Source organism: Leptodactylus fuscus, chromosome 7 (genome assembly GCF_031893055.1).
Source record: "Leptodactylus fuscus isolate aLepFus1 chromosome 7, aLepFus1.hap2, whole genome shotgun sequence".
NCBI classification, from domain to species: Eukaryota; Metazoa; Chordata; class Amphibia; order Anura; family Leptodactylidae; genus Leptodactylus; species Leptodactylus fuscus.
Window position 1 is genome coordinate 62,204,980 of NC_134271.1, and position 24,064 is coordinate 62,229,043.

Sequence of the window (24,064 nt, forward strand, 5' to 3'; positions counted from 1 at the left end):
ATTTCCGTCCCATGGGGCCCTGGCCTAAAACTGTTTTTCTAATGATAGAAACCCTGTAAGGCTCTGTGGAGGGCAAATCATCACTTCTAGGACTTCTCCACCAAAGGGTAGTCACAACAAAAAATAATTTGCTTACACTTATGTTCATTCACTTCATTGTGGTATTTGACAAAAATAAACTATTAATGCTTAGATTTTTGGAAGCCTTTTTACTTTGCAGCATTTTTGCCTCACTCTCCTAAAATGTACTAAGAGTACTGTATGGTATACGTTATATGTTACTTTGTTCCATAGAGCTAAAAGAAACCCTGAACCCCCGCCACAAGTGAAGCCAAAATAATCATCTCTTTCGTATAATAGGGGTCTATGACTACATTAAACATATCCTCTGGAAGCCATCCCACCACATACAATAAACTTGCAGAGAAAGGCGGTGAAGGTAGTTCAAAGAGCATTCGCTGCTTGAATAAACCCCTTTTAGCTAAGTAACTATGTGTAGGATACTCAGGTGGTGAGGTTCTCGTGGAGTGTGGTAGAAAGAATGGATTAGATAGAAATAATACACTTCTGTTGAGCTCTGCCAGTATCAAGACAGTTCCCATAATTCTATGTACGCTTCTATGAAATCTCTTCCTGCTTTACGGAAAGTTGTATATAGTAATATATGCTATTAGATATGGCTGTAGATCTGGGAGCGCATTAATTGTATGGAGAGTACCCTCATAGGAAACCTCTCTGGGGTTGAAGGAATGAGCTCAATAACAGAAGTGCCCTGATCAACATATCAGATCACTTAGTCGGTGCAGATGCAAACACTAGATCTTGTCTTTTGATGGATCTTATATCCTACAATCAAAACAGGATTTGGCGACTTTTTGTCCTTTTTTAATTTTTGACTGCACTTTCTCATACTAAGATTTTTTTTATATTGTTGGAAAATAATGAAATATATTTTTTTATATGAATAAATGTGCAAAAAAATTGTGTATTTTTAACCCTTTGTAGCATAAAAAATTGGGACCCAAAGGAGATTATGTCATCAACACAGATGACCATAAAGAAGAAACCAAACTTCAAGGAGAATTGTATATGTGGGATGCCATAGATCAGGTAACCAGCTTATACTTTCTGTATACACTGTTTTTTATACGATACTGTACCCTTTATGTCCAGATTTAATCCCAGTTAGATCACAGGGTGGCGCTGCAGCGCCTGTAACAGATACCAGAGGAAGCTCAGAATCAAAGCCAAAAAGGTACAAGCATTGGATGCGAACAAAGTTGAGGATATAAACCTTAATTTCCTACATTTATAGCTTTATTTTATTTAACTGATTACTTTGTTTTTATTCTTTTAATTATTTCTTTTGTATAAACAATCAGTTCTTGCCACAGTAACAGGAAAGTAATTCACAGCTATAAAAAACTCTGATAGTTTTTGTTAGAAATGTTTATTTTCATTATTTCTCCAATCAGCCTGTAAATGAAGAATAAACTTTTTAAGCAGGTTATGTAGCACAAGCATGATGTACAAAAAAGTGAAATTACAGCGAATCGTTGGGAACCGATCAATAACTGTCTCTAGAGAAGAACCCTTTCTGTCTGGCAAGTCCCCATAATGAACTGAATACTATGCAGGGGGGTAACTACAGGGGGTCCAGAGCAGGCCCCAAATGTCCCTCTACCATATTAAATATACCATTACTCCAAATGGTACAAGGCATGAATGGGCCCCATTGCAGATTCTGAATTTGGGGCCCAGAAGTGTCAAGTTATGCCTCTGTTACTGTGATGATGATGGGACCCCTGGTAAAAACCCCTGATTTACCAGTTACCAGGTATTGAAGAATGAGCCATCTAAAAGGTAAAGGGGTTGTCCGGCCTTATTTTTTTTATGGTCTATCCTCAGAATAGGATATAAATATATGATCGAAAGGTGGCCGACAACGCCCCCCCCCCCCCTTCCCGCTCCTGCACTGATCATTTGTAAGGATCCGCTTTCGGAACTCACACTGTAAACAATATAGGGCCGGAAGCAGAAAGTTCTATCTACTATATAGCGACTCAGCTCCTTCATAGTGGTTTTCTGCGCTTGTTAATATGGGAAGTGCTTATTTTTATGGGCTATTTGGTCATGTATATGTTGTTATTTGAGATTTTTAATGGTATTCTAATATAGGGAAGTGCCAACTGCAAGATTTCCATGTAAGACATATAGATTCAATATGATCTATTTTTGTTGGTGGTTGCACCTATGTTGTCAATCTCCATAATAGTTAAGAGGAAAACAAACACAGTGGAGCTGCCCACGATAAACCGATCAGAAAGCGTTCCCCTGTTAGGACCTTCCGGGGATCAGCTGTAATTTGTTTGGAAAGCTGGCAGTAAGACTTCAGTTTCTCTGCTGTACAAACACAGGGATAATGAACTATTACACGGTGTCCATTCACATCAATGTGTTGTCTATATAATGCAGGACAAGGCAAACCTTTCAAAGCTCTTTGTAAGGGTTGGTTCACATCTGCTTTTGTATTCCGTCCGGGGAGAGTTCGCATGGAGACCCCCCCCCCCCCCCGAACGGAATGTAAACACAATTGCAAGCGCTGTGCTTTAAAAGCACACGAACCCTATAGACTATAATGGGGTCTGAGTGCTTACCGGCAGATGTCCGCACGAATCATGCAGACAGGTAAGTAGATCCCTGCGGACATCTGCCGGTAAGCACATGGACCCCATTATAGTCTATGGGGTCCGCGTGTATTTACAGATCAGCGCTTTAAAATAGTGTTTGGTATTCCGTTTGGGGGGGTTCCCATGCGGACTCCCTGGAATGAATCCAAACGCTGATGTGAACAGGGCATTACACTGCTAAATTCTGACCAAAGATGCGTATTCTGAGCAATTGTATAAACTCAGAATGATCTAGTAGGGTACTTGAAAAAAGATTTATTTTTTTTTTGTTACTTTGTTAGGGGGTGTTCACACTACCGTTGGTGTCTGACAGCTAGTGTCCACTGCTAATGTCCGTTCAAAATCTTGCTAGCTGTGTCCGTGACATTTTGCATTAATTTAAATGGAGATCGGGTGATTTTGAACGGACATTAGCAGCAGACACTAGCTGTCGGACACTGACGGTAGTGTGAAGGCTCCCTTAATAGTTAAAAAATAAATGTTAGCTAGCTGTAGCTTATGACTATAGTTTAGATACTGAACTATCTCTGGATAGAATACAGGCTGTACACACTGGGGCAGATAAATAAATATACACCCGAATTCTGGTGTAATATGCACCCAAAACTGGTGTACATGCTTTACGCCTCATTTTCTATGCGTTTTAGGCACTTTATAACATTTCTTGCACCTTGCACGACATGTGGACAGAGTTTGATGAAAAGGGGGTATGCTAAACCCTAAGCCAAAATTTTGCATTTGCACCAAGTTTTCATCCATTGCACCAATTTTTTGCACCAAAATTTAATCAGAAAAGAAGCAAACTCATAACTGTTTAATGTTATACTAGACAGTCTGAAAGTATGGCAGATTATCAAACAGCATTAGACACTTTGGAAAATCGGGCGCATCTTAAGACTGTCTAGTCTACCTTTGCCATATCCCACGGTTGGACAATTTTACTTTATCTGCCCCAATGTGTACAATACACATTATAGAGACCCTTGTAGTTTGTGTTGATATCAACGGCAGCCAAGCTGCCATAATGGTGCTTGTCATGGATCAGGTCTTGTACACATATACATAACAATTCTGTGGGGCATCCGTCCACCTTGCTCACCACATAAAACACACACGACCCTGGATGCATCCTTAAAGAGAACCTTTGCTTCCACATTCACCTATCACACTAGGCTACACAGGGGTGAATTGATTCTCTACAATTACACCATTATCCCCAAACCATGCACAAATAGCAAACAAAAGGGTCACAAGCCTAAGCATTATTTATTCTCTCGGGATTTCGGGGGATTTTAAATTTAGCTGAGAGCACAGCAGGAAGTAGATGGACATATATAGAGGTAAGGCTCGTAGTTCCAATGTACACTGAATTCATGTACCTTATCGTCTTTTATGGCATTTTACTGGAAAAAATAGCACTGCATGCTGCACAGTTTTGTCCAGCAGATATGAAATCGATGATGTGGCTATGAAAGTAATATGTACTTTTGGGTCACTCGCAAAGAAATAAAAATGGTAAACCACACAGGTAGAAGCCTCTCCTTAACTGCGTAAGCATAGCTATTTTCTCTGACTCATATAGAAGTAATTTCTCCTGACATATGTGCACAGCTTTGTGGATCTAAGCGTTAAATTAAATACGTGAAAGGTCTAAAAATGACATCTACAGTATAATAAAGAAATGTAATGATTTACGCTTCATTAACATCTAAGTACTATCAGTGTGCCTTTCATGTTCTATTTAGCATGTCAAAAGACAGATACAATTGCACCTATTACTATTGATGAGGTAATTTATACCATTATATTCTGCAGAAAATACAACTATACTTTATATTTTTTTCTTAACTAGTAATACATGTTTACCTTCCAGTATTAATAAGGAACATATATTATTACTTGGTTCATATATTGCAAATTTAAAGGGGACCTGTCACCATAGGAAAGATCATTACTAGAGATGAGCGAACAGTAAAATATTCGATATTCGTTTCGAATAGCCGCTCAATATTCGACTATTCGATCGAATATCAAACCCATTATAGTCTATGGGGAAAACTGCTTCATTTCAGGGGAACCCACCATTCGACCAAGTCCTCTATGACACGTCAGCAAATGATGACAACACCTCTGGAATGCAACTGGGACAGCAGGGGAAGCAAGCCTGGGGGCATCTAACAAGCCCAAGTCACAGTTTTACCCCACCATCACAGCCTATCAACTACACACTTTCCACATTCAAAAAAACCTCTATCAAAGTGGGAAAATACCTGGAAACCTTCTTTACTCCCCAATTGGATGGACAGAAACCCAAATTTAAGCTAAAGAAACATTAACAAGCACCCCTTTAAATCACGTTGCCTAGGACAACCACTGATGGAATAGGCAATGGGAAATCCAACAGTACCCACCCTGAACTGTCATTGTGGATGTGTGTATGTGTGTGTGTGTGTGTGTGTGTGTGTGTGTGTGTGATGTGGTAAGACCTTCCAAAATTCACTTTTCTGGCCCTTAACGTGAGCCCTTCCAAATTAAGTTAGAGGCCCTTAAGCTGAGCTACCAGCAGAGATTGAGGCCCTTTAGGTGACTTCAGCCTCTTACCAGCAGAGTTTTTTGCCCTTTGGGTGAGTTGAGCCTTGAACCAGCATAGTGTGAGCCCATTTAAAATTGTTAGCCCCTAAAACGGTGGTTCCAGAACCATCCCTGCAGTGATTGGACTGAGGACCCAGACATTGTCCTTGATTTTAATTGGGAAATTGATAACATTTTGGCATCAAGTCCTGGGGCTAACTTTTATTTAGAGGACCGTAAAGGTGGAGAATTGGCTGCAACCACTACTAGCGGTAATGGTCCTCTAATATCAGACTCTACATTACCTCTACAGGGTTCTGATCAGGTGTTAATAGTCCAAACAACATGCTCCAGTACTTTAGATGTACAGTAGATCAGAAACCACTTTCCCTTCTGACCCCAGATTTAACCAAGCTTCACCTTCATCATCCTGCTGAGATGGAGCCACTAAAGGAAACCTTGCCTTCAAAGGCATGTTCTGGAGCTGCGACTGAGCCAAATCTAAACACAGAGTCCTTTGAAATGGAAGGAAATTCACCAGCAGTGTTTTTGGCCCTTAGGGTGACTTGAGCCTTGCACCAGCACGTGTCCCGTAACATCAGGCGGTCCCTAAGTTGTGCACTAAGTTGCACAAAGTTCCACTTGACCACCGACGCGTGGACAAGTGCATGCGGCCAGGGACGCTGCATCTCAATAGCGGCACACTGGCTGAATGTACTTGAGGCTGGGACCGGGTCGCAAACTGTGGCGGCCTGCCTTGTCTCTCCGCCCAACATTCATGGCAGGAGTGCTGAAACACCACCCTCCTCCTCCGCCGTTAACTCGACCCCAGCTACGAGCTGGAAACGCTGCAACACTGGCGTGGGGAGACGTCAGCAGGCCGTTCTGAAGCTCATCAGCTTGGGGGACAGACAGCACACTGCCTCCGAGGTGAGGAATGCCATCCAGGATGATATGGCAATATGGTTTTCCCCGCTGCACCTGGGCCCACGCATGTTTGCGTATGTGATAATGGCAGGAACCTGGTAGCAGATCTGGAGCTTGCCAGACTCAAACACTATTCACACATGGCCCACGTTTTCAACTTGTTGGTGCAAAGGTTCTTTGAAACCTACACCATTGTGCCTGATATACTGGTCAAAGTGCAGCCATTTTTGAAAGTGAGAAGTAGCCTCTGCTAGGCTGAAAACATTCCGAGCACACTCCTGTCATCTTCGCACCATTGGCTCGTGGAGGAAGACGAGAGGGAAGGAATGGCATTTCATGTCACTGTCCCACACGAGGCTTGAGGGTGAAGTTCAGTGCATCCCATTGCTTCAGCACGGATGGTGTGAAGGGGAGTGGAAAATGGAGGAAATGGAGAGTGACCCTTACAGTTGGGGGCAGCGAAGTCATGCCAAGTAACACATTGGCACACATGGCTGACTTCATGTTGGGTTGCTTTTTAAGAGACAAAGGCATAGTTCACATCATGGAGAGCAAACAATACTGGGTTGAACAAAAAATTGGATTGAGCTGATATAGCATGACTGAATTGCTGTGTATCACATTTCGCTTTTGGGGGGGTAAACCCTTAAACATTGGATTGAGCTGATATAGCGTGACTGAATTGCTGTGTCTCCCACTTAGCTTCGGGGGGTACGGCATAAAAAACAGGTTTGACCATACATGGCCTGATTGAATGAACGGCTGTCTCCCACTTATCTTTGGGGGGTAGACCCTTAAAAATTGGATTCAGCATACATAGCCTGACTGAATTTCTGTCTCTCCCACCTAGGTTTTGGGGGTACACACCCTGGATATCTGGATTGAGCGTACATAGCCTGACTGAATTTCTGTCTCTCCCACCTAGGTTATGGGGTACACACCGTGAAAAAAAGGATTGAGCGCACATAGCCTGACTTAATTTCGGTGTCTCCCACCTAGGTTTTGGGGGTACACACCGTGAAAAACTGGATTGAGCCTACATAGCCTGACTAAATTTCGGTGTCTCCCACCTAGGTTTTGGGGGTACACACCCTGGATATCTGGATTGAGCGTACATAGCCTGACTGAATTTCTGTGTCTCCCACCTTTGTTTTGGGGGTACACACCGTAAAAAACTGGATTGAGCGTACATAGCCGGACTGAATTTCGGTGTCTCCCACCTAGGTTTTGGGGGTACACACCGTGAAAAACTGGATTGAGCGTACATAGCCTGACTGAATTTCGGTGTCTCTCACCTAGGTTTTGAGGGTACACACCCTGGATATCTGGATTGAGCGTACATAGACGGACTGAATTTCGGTGTCTCCCACCTAGGTTTTGGGGGTACACACCGTGAAAAACTGGATTGAGCGTACATAGCCGGACCTAATTGCTCTGTATCCTTGTTTTTGGGTTACACACTGCCTGAAAAGCTGGTTTGCACGTATATAGCAAGAACTAACTGCTCTGTATTCCTGCTATTTTGTGGTGGGACACCCCTAAGAAAAGCTGGTTTGCACGTATATAGCCGGTTCTAACTGCTCTGTATTCCTGCTAAATTTTTTTTTTGGGGGGACACCCCTAACAAAAGCTGGTTTGCACGTATATGGCAAGAAGTAAGTGCTGTGGATTCCTGCTATTTTTTGGGGGGACACCCCTAACAAAAGCTGGTTTGCACGTATATAGCAAGAAGTAACTGCAGTGGATTCCTGCTATGTTTTTTTTGGGGGACATCCCTAACAAAAGCTGGTTTGCACGTATATAGCAAGAAGTAACTGCAGTGGATTCCTGCTATTTTTTTGGGGGGACACCCCTAACAAAAGGCTGGTGTGCACGTATATAGCAAGAAGTAACTGTTCTGTATCCCTGTTTTCCACCGTCCGTGGAAAGCTCCACTCCTCTCCCTGCAGTATATAGCTCTGAGAAGAGCTGTTGTTGTTCTTCGGTTTTTCCCTGCCTATCTGAAGCTAATGCCTATCTAGCCCTCAGCAGATATGTTTCTCTCCCTATCTCTGACCGCAAATCTGGCGAATATGGCGACGGCCATTCTTATAAATGGGAGGTCACATGGATTCGGCAGACAATGGGTTTTTAATTTTTTTTTTTCCAATGCTTCTGTTGTCGTAGTTCCTATCCCACCTCCCCTGCACAGTTTTTGGTGCAAAAAACGCGCCAGGGAAGGTGGGAGGGGATACAAATTTTTACTGCGTATGCTGCGTGGTATTTAATTGGGAACGAATACCTCGAACGGCCTGATATTCGATCGAATACCTATTCGATCGAATGGTGTTCGCTCATCTCTAATCATTACTTGATGCTGGATAAACCTGAAAGGCTCCCTTTAGCATAGAGGGCACTTTCCTTTAAAAATGTTGGTGCCTACTACAGGTCCTCTTAATCTTGCTCTTACATATTTTATATTTTTAAAGTTGTGTAAGGTCCATATGCAGATAATTGCCAATATATTTCTTCCTAGAAATGGTCCATTCGGTATTGCGCCATCGCTGGTGATAAATTGTCCTATGGTGATGAAATTGAGCAGAGTACAGATGATTCTGCACCTAAGGTAAGTTTATTTAGGATCTTTTATAAATCTATAATGGGCCACAAAACTTTTGTATTGTTTAGAGTTTCTTTTTATAGTTTTTTTTTAATGGAAAATATTTGTTTATTGTCCTTGTTTGAAGAGTGTTCTTATCAAACAGCTTTATTGATAGATCAGATTTCACTATCACAAAAAATACTATATGTGTAGATATTGAGGGGAATTTAATATTCCCTTTACGCCAGAAAACTGGCATAGATGGATAATACTGAGGTGCACATTTGGCGCAAAGAATTTTCTTGTGGCTAATGTGTGGCTCATTCCCTGATCCGCGCACCTCATCCATCACATTCTGGGAATGTAGGCATTACAGGGTGGAGATCAGGATGGGCCAAGGCAGGGACTCCATGGCCCAACTGATTTACTAAAACTTGCACCAATTTGCTGACGGGATTTGGAATGGAACTCCACACCAGAACCTATAGTACTCATAGTGAGAAAGTGAAATAAAGTACCAAGAGGGAGGATGTTCCCTTTAGTATTCAATATCGATAAAGCAATATCAACAGGGATTAATTGTCTAAAGTATGTACAGATAGGAATCACCCAATGATGCCCTTAAGTATCTACAGGGATGAATGTGCCTTTCGACAGGGAGTAACAGCTTTACAGTAATAACAGTAAAAAAAAAAAAAAGTGCTCTATATAGTACCTACGGGAAGAAGTTTGCTATATAAAGTGTAGATTGCACTCGGTTATGATGTAAAGATAGCGTCCCAATCCAGTAAATTTATAGAAAGGACTTTATACTTCCAAAATGTGTATGCAGTTATATTATTTTATTCACACAAGTGCTATAGAGCTATATGGGAAGAAGTGCACTATTACACCCAAAGGGAAATAAATCCATATAGCACCCAAAGCCCCTACAGTATTCATAGAGAGCAGTGCCCTACTGGTAATACAAAGCATGTGCCCAGTGTTATGCCTCTTATATTATCCCAGCCCTGTTTCGGCACACTAAGCTCTCCAGTAATGATAGCTTTCTTCCTTTTATACGCAGGAATGTACAGATGGCTTTGTATCATTGAATACATCCCGGCCTTACTCAGTCCCATGACACTGAATGTTCCCGAAATTAGGTTGGATATTGAAGTTACAATGTAGCTATGAGCCAAATAAACACCAGTGCTTATAAGATTGCAAAAAGACATATTTACACAGTATCAAACTGTTACAGCGGAGCAGATAACCTCAGTGTGAAATGTATTTAGTGTCATGCTTCTCTTGTTCCCGTCCAAACCTGTAATTCTCTCTAATCAGTGCTTACTGTCTCCTGCAGTATTTGTCGGCACGATGCATTATTCTCCAAGTGGCGGTCTGTGAATTGTGCAGACATTATAAATAAGTCGACATAAGCATTCAGAGGCCGTTTTTGTGAGAAACACCACAAGCGATGTGACAGTCGCATTTTATACTCATTTTTCTCTACGAAATGTGTACTGTATAAAATTGGAAAAAAAACAGGAGCTGCAGCAAAGGGGAATCTGCTCCTTTATTATCACACAGATTGTACAGCCACTGTCAATGTCCAACAACCACTCGTGTTCTAGATAGGCCAAGATATAGTCAGGGTCACAGCAGTTCATCAAGTATTTGGTTTACATTTTGACAGGAATGAAAGGTCTATCTATCTATCTATCTATCTATCTATCTATCTATCTATCTATCTATCTATCTATCTATCTATCCTTCTAACCATTTCATTCCTATCTATCTGAAATAGTTGAAGTACTCTATAAAACTCTGCTAAAAAGACAAAATAGATTATTTTATACTAATATTTATACAGGGTCAGGGGATAATCGTACACATCAGGGAGAGTATGTGACTACATAGGCAGTACGGAGACTTACAAGTCATTCCTGCTCCGCTAGGGATTCTGGGTAAAAAATATGCAAATCTATTCTCCAGGCTGTAATTAGGAGAACAGTGCACTCTGTACACCACCCTCTAGAGGGCAGTATCCTTAACATCATGCATGACTCAGTTAAAAAGTCTAATATCATGATGCGGATTTTATTGCCAAATTAGTATTTCTATTCCAAAAGGAACAGATTCCCAGCTATGGACAGAGCTGTTTCAACCTATTGGGTCTCCTCAGCATAGCGCAGGGATACTGATTTGGCAGAGTGAGAGACTATAGACCAGGGTCAGGGGATAATCGTACACATCAGGGAGAGTGTGTGCCTACACAGGCAGTACGGAGACTTACAAGTCATTCCTGCTCCGCTAGGGATTCTGGGTAAAAAATATGCAAATCTATTCTCCAGGATGCAATTAGGAGAACAGTGCACTCTGTAGGCTGCCCTCTAGAGGGCAGCATCCTTAACATCATGCATGACTCAGTTACTCGTACACATCAGGGAGAGTATGTGCCTAAATCCACATCATGATACTTGCCTTTTTAACTGAGTCATGCATGATGTTAAGGATGCTGCCCTCTAGAGGGCGGCGTACAGAGTGCACTGTTCTCCTAATTACATCCTGGAGAATAGATTTGCATATTTTTTACTAATATCTATACATGCATTGTATATATAATTATGTTACATGAGGCCACAGTATAATGCTCCACAGTGGCCCTACACAATGTAATATGCTTCCCAGCAGCCACACACAATATAATATACTCCACAGAGGCCCCTTGCAGTATAATGCTCCACAGTGGTCTCACACAGTATAATTGGCTCCCCACAGTGTCCCCCCAGTAAAATGCTTCACATAGGCCCCACAAAATATAACATGCCCCTAAGAGCTCAAGCTGCTTCACGAACCCCTCGAAATTTGTTTTCACAAACATGCTGATGTCATGACTGCTCAGGCTCAATTACAGTTTTCAGCAGTGACCCTCAGGGATGCGTGATATCAGCCGCATGTCGGTGATGGCCAGAAGATGGCGCCGGCTTTCTTGTGAAAGGTTCTATAGCAGTGGTTCTCAACCTTTCTAATGCCGTGACCCTGCAATACAGTTTCTCATGTTGCAGTGACCCCATTCAGTTTGGAACACGTGTCCATAACGGCGTGCGTTCCAGCTGAATAGCGCTGCTGCAGACAGTAGTGTGGCTTCTCAGTGGCTAAAGCCATCGGAAATATGTATTTTCTGATGGCTTTAGGCATACCTCCCAACTTTTGAAGATTAGAAAGAGGGACAAACAATGCGGCGTGCCACGGCGAATTGAGCTCCGCCCAATTTTATGTTGACTCCGCCCATTCTCATTAATTTTTCATGTGCTCCCACACAGTATAATCCTCCTACAGTCACCCGTACATTATATGTCCCCTCGCCATCTCTCCCCCAGTTTCATATAACCCCTTCATCTGCCCCCAGTTTCATGTCCCCCCCAGTTTCATGTCCCCCATCTCTGCCTCCAGTGTCAGGCCGTACCCCCCCTTCATCTGCCCAGTTTCATGTCCCCCAATCTCTTCCCCCAGTTTCATGTCCCCATCTGTTCCCCTGCTTCATGTTCCCCCATCTCTGCCCAGAGCTTCATATCCCTCCATCTCTGCCTCCAGTATCATGCCGTCCCCCCCCCTTCATCTGTCCACAGTTTCATGTCCCTCCATCTCTGTCCCCAGTGTCATGCTGTACCCCCCGTTCATCTGCCCCTTTATTATGTTCCACCGTAATGTTTAAAACAAAAAAACTTACACTCACCTTCCAACGCTCCCCCGCCGCTCTCTCCGCAGTCTCGCTCACTCATATAGTTGTAGGCACAATGTGACGTCATCACATCGCGGCTACACATACAGAAGCCGCAGCACAGCGTTAAAGTAGGAGCTGAGCTGTGACAGCTCCTGCTTTAATCGCCTGTGTGTTCAACTCATCGGCGTCCTCTGGGTGCCTATTAGTTGAAACCGGGACATACCTCCCACCGACCGGGATGGTTGGGAGGTATGCTTTAAGCGACCCCTGTGTCTTGGTCGTTCAACCCCCGCCGGGGTCGCGACCCACAGGTTGAGAACCGCTGTTCTATAGGAACTGAAACGTTGGACTTAAGGCTTATAAAGTCCTGCCATTTTTTCACCATCTATGCAGTACTGCCTGTGTTTTCTTGGAGTTACTTACATAGTCAGTAAGCTGTTGACCTAAGGGATTTGCACCCATCTTTGCACAATTTAACTCTTAGGTGCTTCTCTCTTGTGGAAAAATAGAAGGACTTTATTAGCTTCCAAATGCAATATTTCAGTTCCTATAGAACTAATATACACATTTTTTCACTATTTTTGGAGTGCTGTCTGTGTTTTATGGATCTATCTATCTATCTGTCTGTCTGTCTGTCTGTCTGTCTGTCTGTCTATCTATCTATCTATCTATCGACATTCTGATGATATTCTGAGCTTGTGCTGCTCCTTTTCCAAGGAAGCTGTTGCTTCTTTTGACCACCTGAACATACCTAAATGTATCATCTTCTTTATATGTAAAATCTTGTAACATGAAAACCAATTGACACTGCTAATTCTTACAATATATTGTCACTTTTTGCACTTAGCATTTTATTTGAGATATTCTCTCTGATATGATTCACTTATTTTATATTAATTTTTCACTAATTATTATGATATATCAATTAAGCCTACGTGCATTATATACCTAGAATGACTGCACTGAGACACTGCTTGACAAAGGCTCATTGGAGCTGAAACATTGCGATATGGAATAAACTCCACCTAGCTTTTCTCACTGAACTTTCGGAGTTCTGCCTTTTCTTTAGATATCAATTGAGTTTCTTTTCTGAACCTGAAGCCTTGGGCTATGCACCCAGTTTAAAGTTGGTGCAGTGATGGATTTTCTTTGGACTATCTATCTATCTATCTATCTATCTATCTATCTATCTATCTATCTAAGTATCTGTAATGTATTCTTTTCATATCAATCTATACATTTTATGTGTTATATCTCTTCTTTTTTAACTAGTCAATGAAAGATCAACATTTACAAGAGCCATGGTTCCATGGCCGGATGAGTGAAGGAAGATACATGGCAGAGCGTCTTCTGCAGGAGCACTGCGCTGAGATGGGAGGCAAAGATGGAACATTCTTAGTGAGAGCAAGTGGAACTTTCCAAGATGACTATACTCTGTCTTTTTGGTATGACCATGTCATATGAAGTATGATGTCAGAAGATCATATGGTCTTTCTCTTCTTTTGATAATAATCCACTGTGTAGCTAGGAGGTGCAGCAGTTTGCTACCAAACTACTACTCTTAAGGGTTTTCATTGAACCCCAAGAAGGAAAAAACTAATACTCACCGAAGCAGAAGAGTACAAAAGTATCCGTCTCCATCAATGATCATGAATTTATCTATTAGTTTATCCAGCTGTTATTTCATATTTTGTAATATTGTGTTTGGTTTTCCAGGAGATCAGGCAGAGTACAACACTGTCGAATCCGCTCTTGTACAGATGGAGAGTACGTCAAGTATTACCTAACCGAAAATCTCACATTCGATAGTATTTATGAACTAATACAACACTACAGGGAGTCCTCGCTGCGCTGTGCTGAATTCGAGCTAAGATTAACAGATGCTGTTCCCAACCCCAATCCACATTTGTCTAAAGAGTAAGTAAACTTCACACCTAGAAGTGGGGCAAAAACCCCCATGGCTGCTTCCACTGGGGCTAACACTGATTCAGTGTTATGAATATAGAAACTCATTATTGTTATATATAAGAAATTATTAAGGATTATTCCATGTTAATTACACCTTTTCATTAGATGTACCTTCTGGTGGCTAGAAGACCATTGACGCTAGCCCTGTTCAAACTATGCTGGTATAACAGGGGTGACCAATCTTTCAGTGGACATAATCGCATTGTCGGCTGTGGTCTTTCAGAGTAAGAGGCATTTGCTCTAGCTATTCTGCCTAGTGGGGTACCCCAGCAGCACCTGTTAAAACCACTATGAGCTCCTGTATGGTCCAGGCCCAACAACTCTTTTAATCTGATTTGGTTCCATCAGTGTAATGGATATACCGTATATACTCGAGTATAAGCCGAATTTTTCAGCACAGTTTTTGTGCTGAAAAAGCCCCCCTCGGCTTATACTCGAGTCAAGCAAAAAAAATAAATTTTTTATTTTTTTTTGGGAGGGGTTCTATGACCAGCCGCAATAGTAATGTATAGAATTTCCCATAAAATCGTGAAAAAAAAGAAGCTTTAAAAATAAATAAATAAATAAATAAATAAAGTAAATAAAAGTTCTAAATCCCTCCTTTCCCTAGAATACATATAAAAGTAGAAAATGACTGTGAAACATATTATACACAATAGGTATCCCTGTGTCTGAAAGTGCCCGGTCTACTGAATATAGGGGATCTGCAGTGCTCCTATTCTGTCGGGAAGGGGTTAATAGGAGCACTGCAGATACCCTATATTCAGCCAGACTGAATTCCAAGTGGGGGAAAAAACCAAGTCCTCAAGCTCAGGGAAGGGGCAGACAGACAACCAAAACACTCCCTCCCCTTCCCCAGCAACTACAGCACCCAAAAACTCCAACCATTTTAAATTTTTGAAATTTTTCAGTAGCTGCTGCATGTCCCCCCCCCCCTCGAGTCAATAAGTTTTCCCAGTTTTTTGTGGTAAAATTAGGGGCCACGGCTTATATTCGAGTCTGCTTATACTCGAATATATACGGTATGTAAGTTAAGATGGTATAAGACAACTGGTATGTATAATGGTCCAAGTGTCTGCAGTATCTATACTGGACAACAGCTCTAAATTGAGTCATGGACCTAAAATACAAAAAAATGCATCGTGTTTTATAACTTTTTTCAGCATTTGTAAAATGATGTGACCTTTCAGTCTGAGAAAGGTAAAGCTAAGAATGTTTCTGCCTCTTACAGCTGGTACTATGATAACCTTAGTCGTGGAGAAGCTGAGGAAATGCTGATGAGGATTCCTCGGGATGGAGCTTTTCTGATACGGAGGAGAGAGGAACCGAACTCTTATGCTATTACTTTTAGGTATGTGTACTGCATTAAAGGGTGTGCATTACTATGACGTGCCCCTTTAAAGTGGGCCACAAAAGGGACTCAATGTGCTTCTTAGATTGTGCAATGGTAAAAACACTATAAAAATCTCACAAATTGGGCATGTCGTGGTATACGGCCTCATTGTGCAATGCCAAAAATTCATTTATAACAATGTAACCTATGGATGCATGGGTCATTTAGTGTTAAAAAAAACATTTCAGCAATTATGTGTTATGATTTGTACCTTAGACAAGATATAATGTCTATATTTGTTTTGTTTTTTTTAGGGCAGAGGGAAAAATTAAGCACTGCAGAATCCAAAAAGATGGCCGTCTCTTTGTTCTTGGGACTTCAGCCTACTTTGAGAATTTGGTGGAATTGGTTAATTATTATGAGAAGCATGCACTGTACCGGAAAGTAAAGCTGCGCTACCCAGTGACCGAGGAGCTGCTGGAAAGACTAAATGCTGTATGTGTTTTCTATCATTTATTTAGCAGTCAAATTCACATTGCCAAGGAACTAAACAATAGAACACAGATACATATATCTGAATACACATGCAAAACTGAACATATACTGTATGTGTTAGTCTAGAATGATAATAAGATAAAGCTGGGCAGAGAAATGGCTAGGAAACACTAGGGCAGATGTATAAAACTGTCTAGAAGAAGAACTGTCTTGGAACAGCAAAGCCGTGCTGTGATAGGTTGCTGTGGGCAGCACAGAAAGTTTATCCTTTAGATAGTTTTATAAATCTTCCTTATAATGTATTGGTTTGATATTTTCTCTTATTTTGCTTTGTTTCTAAATTTTTCTACTGTGGCAATTTAATTTATATATACAACGTACTATGACTATTGCAGAATATCTGATAATCTGGCACTAGGGTTGAGCCGATCTTGAGATTTCAGAATCGTTTTTAAAATCCGATTTCCGATCATTTTCCATTCAAACCCGATCTCAATTCCGATCCCAATGCAAGTCAAAAGGATTTTTTTAATAACTGAAGATCGGATTTTAAATACAATCTTATTCACTACACAGCATGGAGTCTAACAATTGAACGCTTTAATTGTTAGACTCCACGCTGTGTAGTGATTATAAAAAATCCTCTAGCTACTTAGTCCCCCCTGCTGTCCACTTACCTGCACAGAAGCGCTGTTGCTGGTTCGGTCCCCGCTGTTCTCGCTCCTCTTCTCACCTCACTGCCCCCGCCTCCCAGATTAGTGTTACAGACCTAGGAAGAAGGCGGGGCTTGTGGCTTAGGAGAGGGTGGGCGGGTACAGGGCAGGGAGATATGAGTGCATCACTCACGTCTCCCCTCCCAGTACCCGCCCACCCTCTCCTAAGCCACAAGCCCCGCCTTCTTCCTAGTTCTGTAACACAAATCTGGGAGGCGGGGTCAGCGAGGCGAGAATAGGAGAACAGTGGGAACCGGACCAGTGGCAGCGATCTGTGCAGGTAAGTGTTAGCTAATAGAGATGTTAGCTAGTCTCCCATTAGAATGAATGGACGCAGCCGGCGCACAGGGGGTTAAGCGGACGGACGCCGGCACAGGCTGTGTGCCGGCTGCATCCGTTCATTCCTATGGAACCTAGCTAACATTTTTAGCTTTTCCCACAATGCTTGGCCAGTAGCAAAGCATTTTGGGAAATAACCTCCGACCTCGATCCTGCCTAAAAAGATCGGGATTCCGATCGCGATCGTGAAATTTACTCGATTGCCGATCGGAATCCGATCTCTTCCAAACCAGATCGCTCAACCCTATCTGGCACCTACATTTTTTTTTTAACCCCTTAACAATCACATTAAAATTACAAAAACCCTCCAAAAAATATCACAATTTTTTTTGCCGATTTTTAATTCATTTCTCAAATATTGCTGATGAATATTCTAAGGGTCCATTCACACGGGGGAAATTGTTGAGGAATTTGGTTTGGAATCTCAGCGCTGAAAAAAAGCCTCCCATTGACTTCAATGGGCAGGAAAAGGAACCCATTGAAGTCAATGGGAGCCTTTTTTTTCAGCGCTGAGATTCCACACCAAATTCCTCAACATTTTCCTCCGTGTGAATGGACCCTTACTTTGGTGTCTTATGTGCATATTAACCCTTTAGTGATCTAACACATTTTAAGCCTTACTTAATTTTATCCCTCTCTGCATCCCCACATTCATAACTTTTTACATTTTATTGCGATGGAGCTTTACAACACATTGATCAGTTTTTATTACTTTTTATGTTTTGAGAGGTGAGATGAACATCAGTTCTAGCATCTGAATTTTAAGATTTATGGTGTTGATAATGTAGAATAAACTACACATTTTTTTGGTTCATTTTTTTCATTAGCAAGTGGGAAAAAAGACTATTTGTACTTTTTTTCTTTAAAACGACTTAGCTGTTAAATAGCAAGTATGCTTTCTGATTTATAATGTGAGGAAGTGATATCATGAACAAAGTTCCATGGTACCCCCTCCCCTGGGGTTATCTGAAGTGAAAGGGACAGGAGAATAAAAATGTAATTCTACCTATAGACTGTCAGTTGCACATGTTCTCCTACACACTGGTTTAAGTGAAGCTGCGAATACTGTATATGCAACATCACTTTAACCAGTTATACTTCAAGATCTACATGAGCTACATGCAAGACTCTTGGCTGAAAAATAAAACTAAGATCGCAGGTCTAGCCCCATGGCGCTGGTGTTAGAAGCGTTTAAAGTGACTGCTCCCTCTGCCTCTGGATGTATTCTGCTTGGGGTAAACTGTAATGTACGTTGCACAAACCTTGAGCTGAATACTTTCTGAACTGTGGGGTCGGAAAGTTAAGGAGTGTATCTGTTGTATCTTTTGTAGGAAGTTCATCATTATAACTTTTACTTTTTCTGAGTTTTTTTTTTTCTTTTCATTTTATATTTAGGAAAAAGATGTGAGCTCCATTTATGGAGTTAGTACAATATATGTGGATCCCATTGAAATCTCACCAGCCATGGTAAGTATGGAATATACTGTATATTGTTTTTACACATACAACACATGTATTACTACTATCCTTTCCTGATTACCTACAGACAGTGCCCTAAATTTACTAACAGATCAGTGTTTCCCAACCTTTTCAGACTCCGATAACCCCTGGAGAAAAAAAATTGCCTCGGGGAATTCCTACCAAATAATTTTTTTACCAAAAAACAAAAAACTTTCTAAGGACTCAGATAATATTGCTTTAAGGCGTGTGGTCATCTTCCCAACCAGAGTGAGGTGGCTACTTGGTAGATTTCGGCCGTTATACAGTGTTAATCCCTTCAAGAGGACCTTTCATGATACTCTACCTAAAAGTAGCCTCTGAAAGTCTCTTTATAGGGCAGCAGGAGAAGCACTTTTACACCTTCTTGTGGCAACAGCCAGTGTCTAATCAAATCACACCTGTAATCCTTTACGTATCTGCCTGAGACATTTTTTGTCAATCAATGTAAATCTCTTTAAAGATAAGTAGACAAATATAATCCTATTAATGAAAGTTTGTGAGTTTGGATGTTTGTGTGTTTGGATGTTTGTTCCTCGATCACGCAAAACCCGCTCCACCGATTTGACTGAAATTTTCCACAAACATAGTTACTACACTGGATTGTGCAATAGGCTACTTTTCGTCACAATAGTGCACATACGTTTTTCCCAGGACCCCCACAAAACCCAAACTCACATCACTATCTCTGCAATCTCACACACTTTGGACCACAGCAAGCCACAAAATTCATATTACTCCCTACAGCAGAGGTCAGCAACCCCTGGCACACGTGCCAAGAGTGGCACTCCTGCCATATTTCACTGGCACGCCAGCAGCACAGGACCTGCAAGAGTTAAATGAAGTCCAAGCGTCCTTTCAGTGCTCTGCTAGAGCTGAGGCATAAGGACACTCCCCTTTGAGAGGGGTGCAGGAAACCCAGGGGGTGGAGCTTAATCACTCAGGTCTCTGCCTGCTATAGTGCTCTGCATCCTGCAAAAATTCCCCGAGGAGGAGAGGAAGCTGCTAGCAAAGTGCAAGTAAGACACTCACAGGTCCCTTTCTTTAGTTCCTTTTCTCATTAATGTCAGGCATTTGAGGTTATTAGTTTAGTCTTAGTAACTCCATGTGCCTCACATTAATAGGAATAAACCCCATCATGTCCCTCATATTAACCCCTGTGTGCCTCATATAAAGGTTACTAATATGTGAGACATATGGAGGTAATAATAAAAGACCTCAATAATGAAGATACTTAACTATTGCCTCCAAGTCTCTCACATATCAGTAACTCTTACACAAGGGTTAATGTGAGGGACATGATGGGGTTAATTGCTATTAATAAGAGGCACATGGAGTTACTGAACTGTCATGCACAGGGCCAGACTTTTATCTACAATTGGTCCTGTACATTTCAATGGGCCCATACACATAGATCCTGTTTTTGCGGCTGTGTGTCCGGGACAAAATGAGCTGTAAAATATAGAGCAGGTCCTATATATGTCCTATACCTTTCCTACACCTGTCCATATTTGCAGCCCTCTCAATTTATTTTTAATCTATAGGTCAGTGAAAACCATATCCATGCCATTTGTGTGCAGGAGGCCTTAGGCTGAAGCACCACGTTGCGTTAACACAGCGTTTTGGTTGCAAATTTTGCTGCGGTTTTATGAGCCAAAGTCACCAATGTACCGTTTCAACACACCACGAACACATAACGGTCGATAATAATGTCACCAATCTGCCTTACTGCCCACCTTAGAATTACCCGGCGACCCTTCACATAAACTAGAACTCAAGACTGGCGTCCCTGTCCATGCGTAATCTGGATGCACCCCAATTGTGTAATGGCACGAGGCTACGTGTCACACAACTAGGAACAAATATCATTGAAGCCACTATTCTTACAGGAGCAGCTACAGGTGACAGTGTGTTAATCCCACGCATTCCAATTATACCAAATAATTTCCCATTTCAATTCAAACGACTACAATTTCCCCTTAAATTGGCTTTTACAATGACCATTAATAAATCCCAAGGACAAACGCTGAAAGTAGCAGGAATACATTTGGCCACACCAGGCTTCTCACATGGACAACTTTATGTTGCTTGCTCAAGAGTATCCTGTACCCAAAACTTACATGTACTGGCGGAAAATAACAAATCATACAATGTTGTATATCCAAGTATATTCACTTGTAATACCTCTGTCCCAAAGACACTATGTACAGTTTATACCAACACCGTATAGCAGCTGAAATACAAATTACATTCAACACAAAAGTCTCGCGTATTCTCAGTATTACAGCAAAAACAAGATACAAAGTTCAAGTTTCATATCCCATACCCTATACACAGTCCGAAAACCTTACCCGCGCCTGTATTTACACACTTCTACAATCACCGCAGACGAAGTCGCGGGTACCAGCTAGTATAACCATAAATCCACCAACACACATAAAATGAGTGCTTGGATTGAATACACAAAACTCTAGGTCCTCACCCAACCTCTTGACCTGCATGTTCTGCCCTGTTATATCCCCTTGTCTTCTGATTTGGTGTTGACTGTGGACTCTCGGATTGACCTTGGCCTGGACATGTTGACTCTTTTGATTCTGTTATGATCTGCAGAATGAACATTGCTGTGGGTTCTGGTTAGATTTCAGATTGCAAAACATCTATTTTTTTCCCAGTTTCTAGGGGGATAACTGTCCAAATTCAGCATAAGTTTAACTGGCTTTATGATAGTGAAAACGTTTGGGTAGCGCTGTGTGAGATTTACTCTTTTGATAAAGGGAACACTAACAGTTGTTATGTAATGTATATATTTCCAAGAGGAGCAGAGTAACATAGTAGTGCAGAGGTCTAGAAAAAGATGTTCCAGAATTACTCATTCATAGGAAATACACATATGTCCAGTTTACTTTCAAGCCATTTTTAAAAATCCACCTTTATCTTATAGACATGTCAGAAGAAAACATTATTCTTAGCCAAGTTCCCAAACCCTCTCAGCACTTCATAGAGATTTCTGATGTAAGTCATCTATATAAAGAGTATTCAAAGTGACAAGCACTGGCTGAGTTGATAGTCCACCACTCATGCTATATACGGTTATGTGCTAAGTCACACAATTACGAAAAGTGAGTGAAAAATACACAAATTGATAGGGTATGTCCTGAAAGCACACCCCTCCACCCCAAATCCAAGCAGGCCCTATAATCTCTTCTCACAGATACTCATCACCGATTGTCAATCCAACTTCAGTTTGATCCCGAAAATCCCAAACCTGTCTCTGTGATTGGTACAATGACGATATCAGGAATAAAAGCATGTAGTCAGGGAGAGTGCTACCAATATATGGAAGGTTGCATAATGATACGTCCTTATTACCCAGATACTGCTAACCTGTTAATGACACTGCCTAGTTTAACACTTCCTTTTCATGCAATGAGTTGTAATTTTCTATTGCACCGTTTGGGAAACCTTTATCTTATATATTTAATTTTATTAACTCTTTCTCTTTGCCTCTGCCAAAGCCTTATAGAGATATTTATGAGGGAGTCCCCCATAAACACAAATCATTATAAATGGTGGTGCTGTAAGGCTGAGTTCACACTGAGTTTTTTGGTCAGGAATAGAGTTCTATTGGGAGACTTTTTTTTGGAGGCTGATTTTGAGGTGGATTCCTGACCAAATTCCTGATCAAAAAACTCTGTGTGAACTCAGCCTAAGAGGTTGAGGCAGTGAACAGTGTTTTCACCACTGGTAGTTCTTATAGGTTGGTGCGTCACAGATGAGATCATCTCCCGATTACGTTGACAAAATCTTAGCGAGAACCCCCCCTCCTTCCCAAGTAAGGGCCCGTTCCCACGGAGTAATGCTGTGCTCATTCTGACATGTAAACACGTGTCAGAGTGAGCGCTTCAAAACAGAATCCCATTGACTTCAATGGGTTTTGTTTACCGCGCGTAACACATTGAAATCAATGGGATTCTGTTTTGAAGCGCTGACTCTATATATAATTTATTTATTTACAAACACACTCAGTTATCCCTGTTTGCTCTTTCTGCCTACGCATTCCCATATATTTTATGTCATTTAAGCCACAAGGAACGGTTAGAGCGTTATACAACTACACGGCTACAAGACCCGATGAGCTGAGCTTCTGCACGGGTGCCTTGATTCACAACGTCAATAAAGTCTCTGACGGATGGCAAGTATCAATTACAATTTCATTCATCGCTAATTTTATTGAATCTGGGATTTAATAAGATGCCTCTTAATACCAGGATTTGAGCTGCACAGGCTTATGCTAGTGAGGAGGAGGGTGTTAGAAAAAGGAAAGTATTGCACTGATTACTCCTATGGGACCATCTATGAAATCTTATATGGTTGTCAGCTAGCTTTCCCAGAACTAGATCTAAATGATATGACCCTTCATGCGTCATTATAGTTATTTGTAAGGTAATGTACATCCTATTTTGAAGGTGGACAGGGGACTATGGAGATAAGCTGCAGCGCTTTTTCCCATCAAACTATGTCGAGGACATATCAATAAACGAAGGATTTACCAATCAGGTAAGAGATACAGATTTCTGAGCTAGACAACAATATATTTTTAGAGCTATGTATGTATTTCATCATTGTGAGGCCCTTTATGAAAAAATATGAAAAATCTATTTTTGTATATAGTTGGAAGTATTATAGTAAGCACACTTTTGTCAGTAGGAAGCAGTATTATAGCAGTTATATTCTTGTACATAGGGACAGTATTAGTAGTTATATTATTGTACTAGATGGTTCCCGCGTCTTCGTCTGCGGTGATTGTAGAAGTGGGTAAATACAGGCGTGGGTAAGGTTTTCGTACTGTGTATAAGATATGGGATATGAAATGTAACTGTATCTTGTTTTTGCTGTAATTCTGAGAATACATGAGACTTTTGTGTTGAATGTAATTTGTATTTCAGCTGCTATACGGTGTTGGTATAAACTGTACATAGTGTCTTTGGGACAGAGGTATTACAAGTGAATATACTCCGATATACGACATTGTATGATTTGTTATTTTCCGCCAGTACATGTAAGTTTTGGGCACAGGATACTCTTGAGCAAGCAACATAAAGTTGTCCATGTGAGAAGTATGGTGTGGCCAAATGTATTCCTGCTACTTTCAGCGTTTGTCCTTGGGATTTATTAATGGTCATTGTAAAAGCCAACTTAAGGGGAAATTGTAGTCGTTTGAATTGAAAAGGGAAATTATTT

The 24,064-nt window shown here is 41.3% G+C and overlaps 1 protein-coding gene across 1 annotated transcript in view; it reads left to right on the plus strand.

Moving 5' to 3' along the window:
- PLCG2 (phospholipase C gamma 2) overlaps positions 1-24,064 on the plus strand; it is a 109,771-nt gene that overhangs the window by 59,664 nt on the left and 26,043 nt on the right. The window contains exons 15-23 of the mRNA XM_075282050.1: positions 1,006-1,110; positions 8,704-8,793; positions 13,751-13,923; positions 14,195-14,395; positions 15,678-15,797; positions 16,094-16,274; positions 18,722-18,793; positions 22,906-23,015; positions 23,290-23,380. Coding sequence (XP_075138151.1) covers positions 1,006-1,110; positions 8,704-8,793; positions 13,751-13,923; positions 14,195-14,395; positions 15,678-15,797; positions 16,094-16,274; positions 18,722-18,793; positions 22,906-23,015; positions 23,290-23,380 — 1,143 coding nt within the window. The remainder of the gene's footprint in view (positions 1-1,005; positions 1,111-8,703; positions 8,794-13,750; positions 13,924-14,194; positions 14,396-15,677; positions 15,798-16,093; positions 16,275-18,721; positions 18,794-22,905; positions 23,016-23,289; positions 23,381-24,064) is intronic.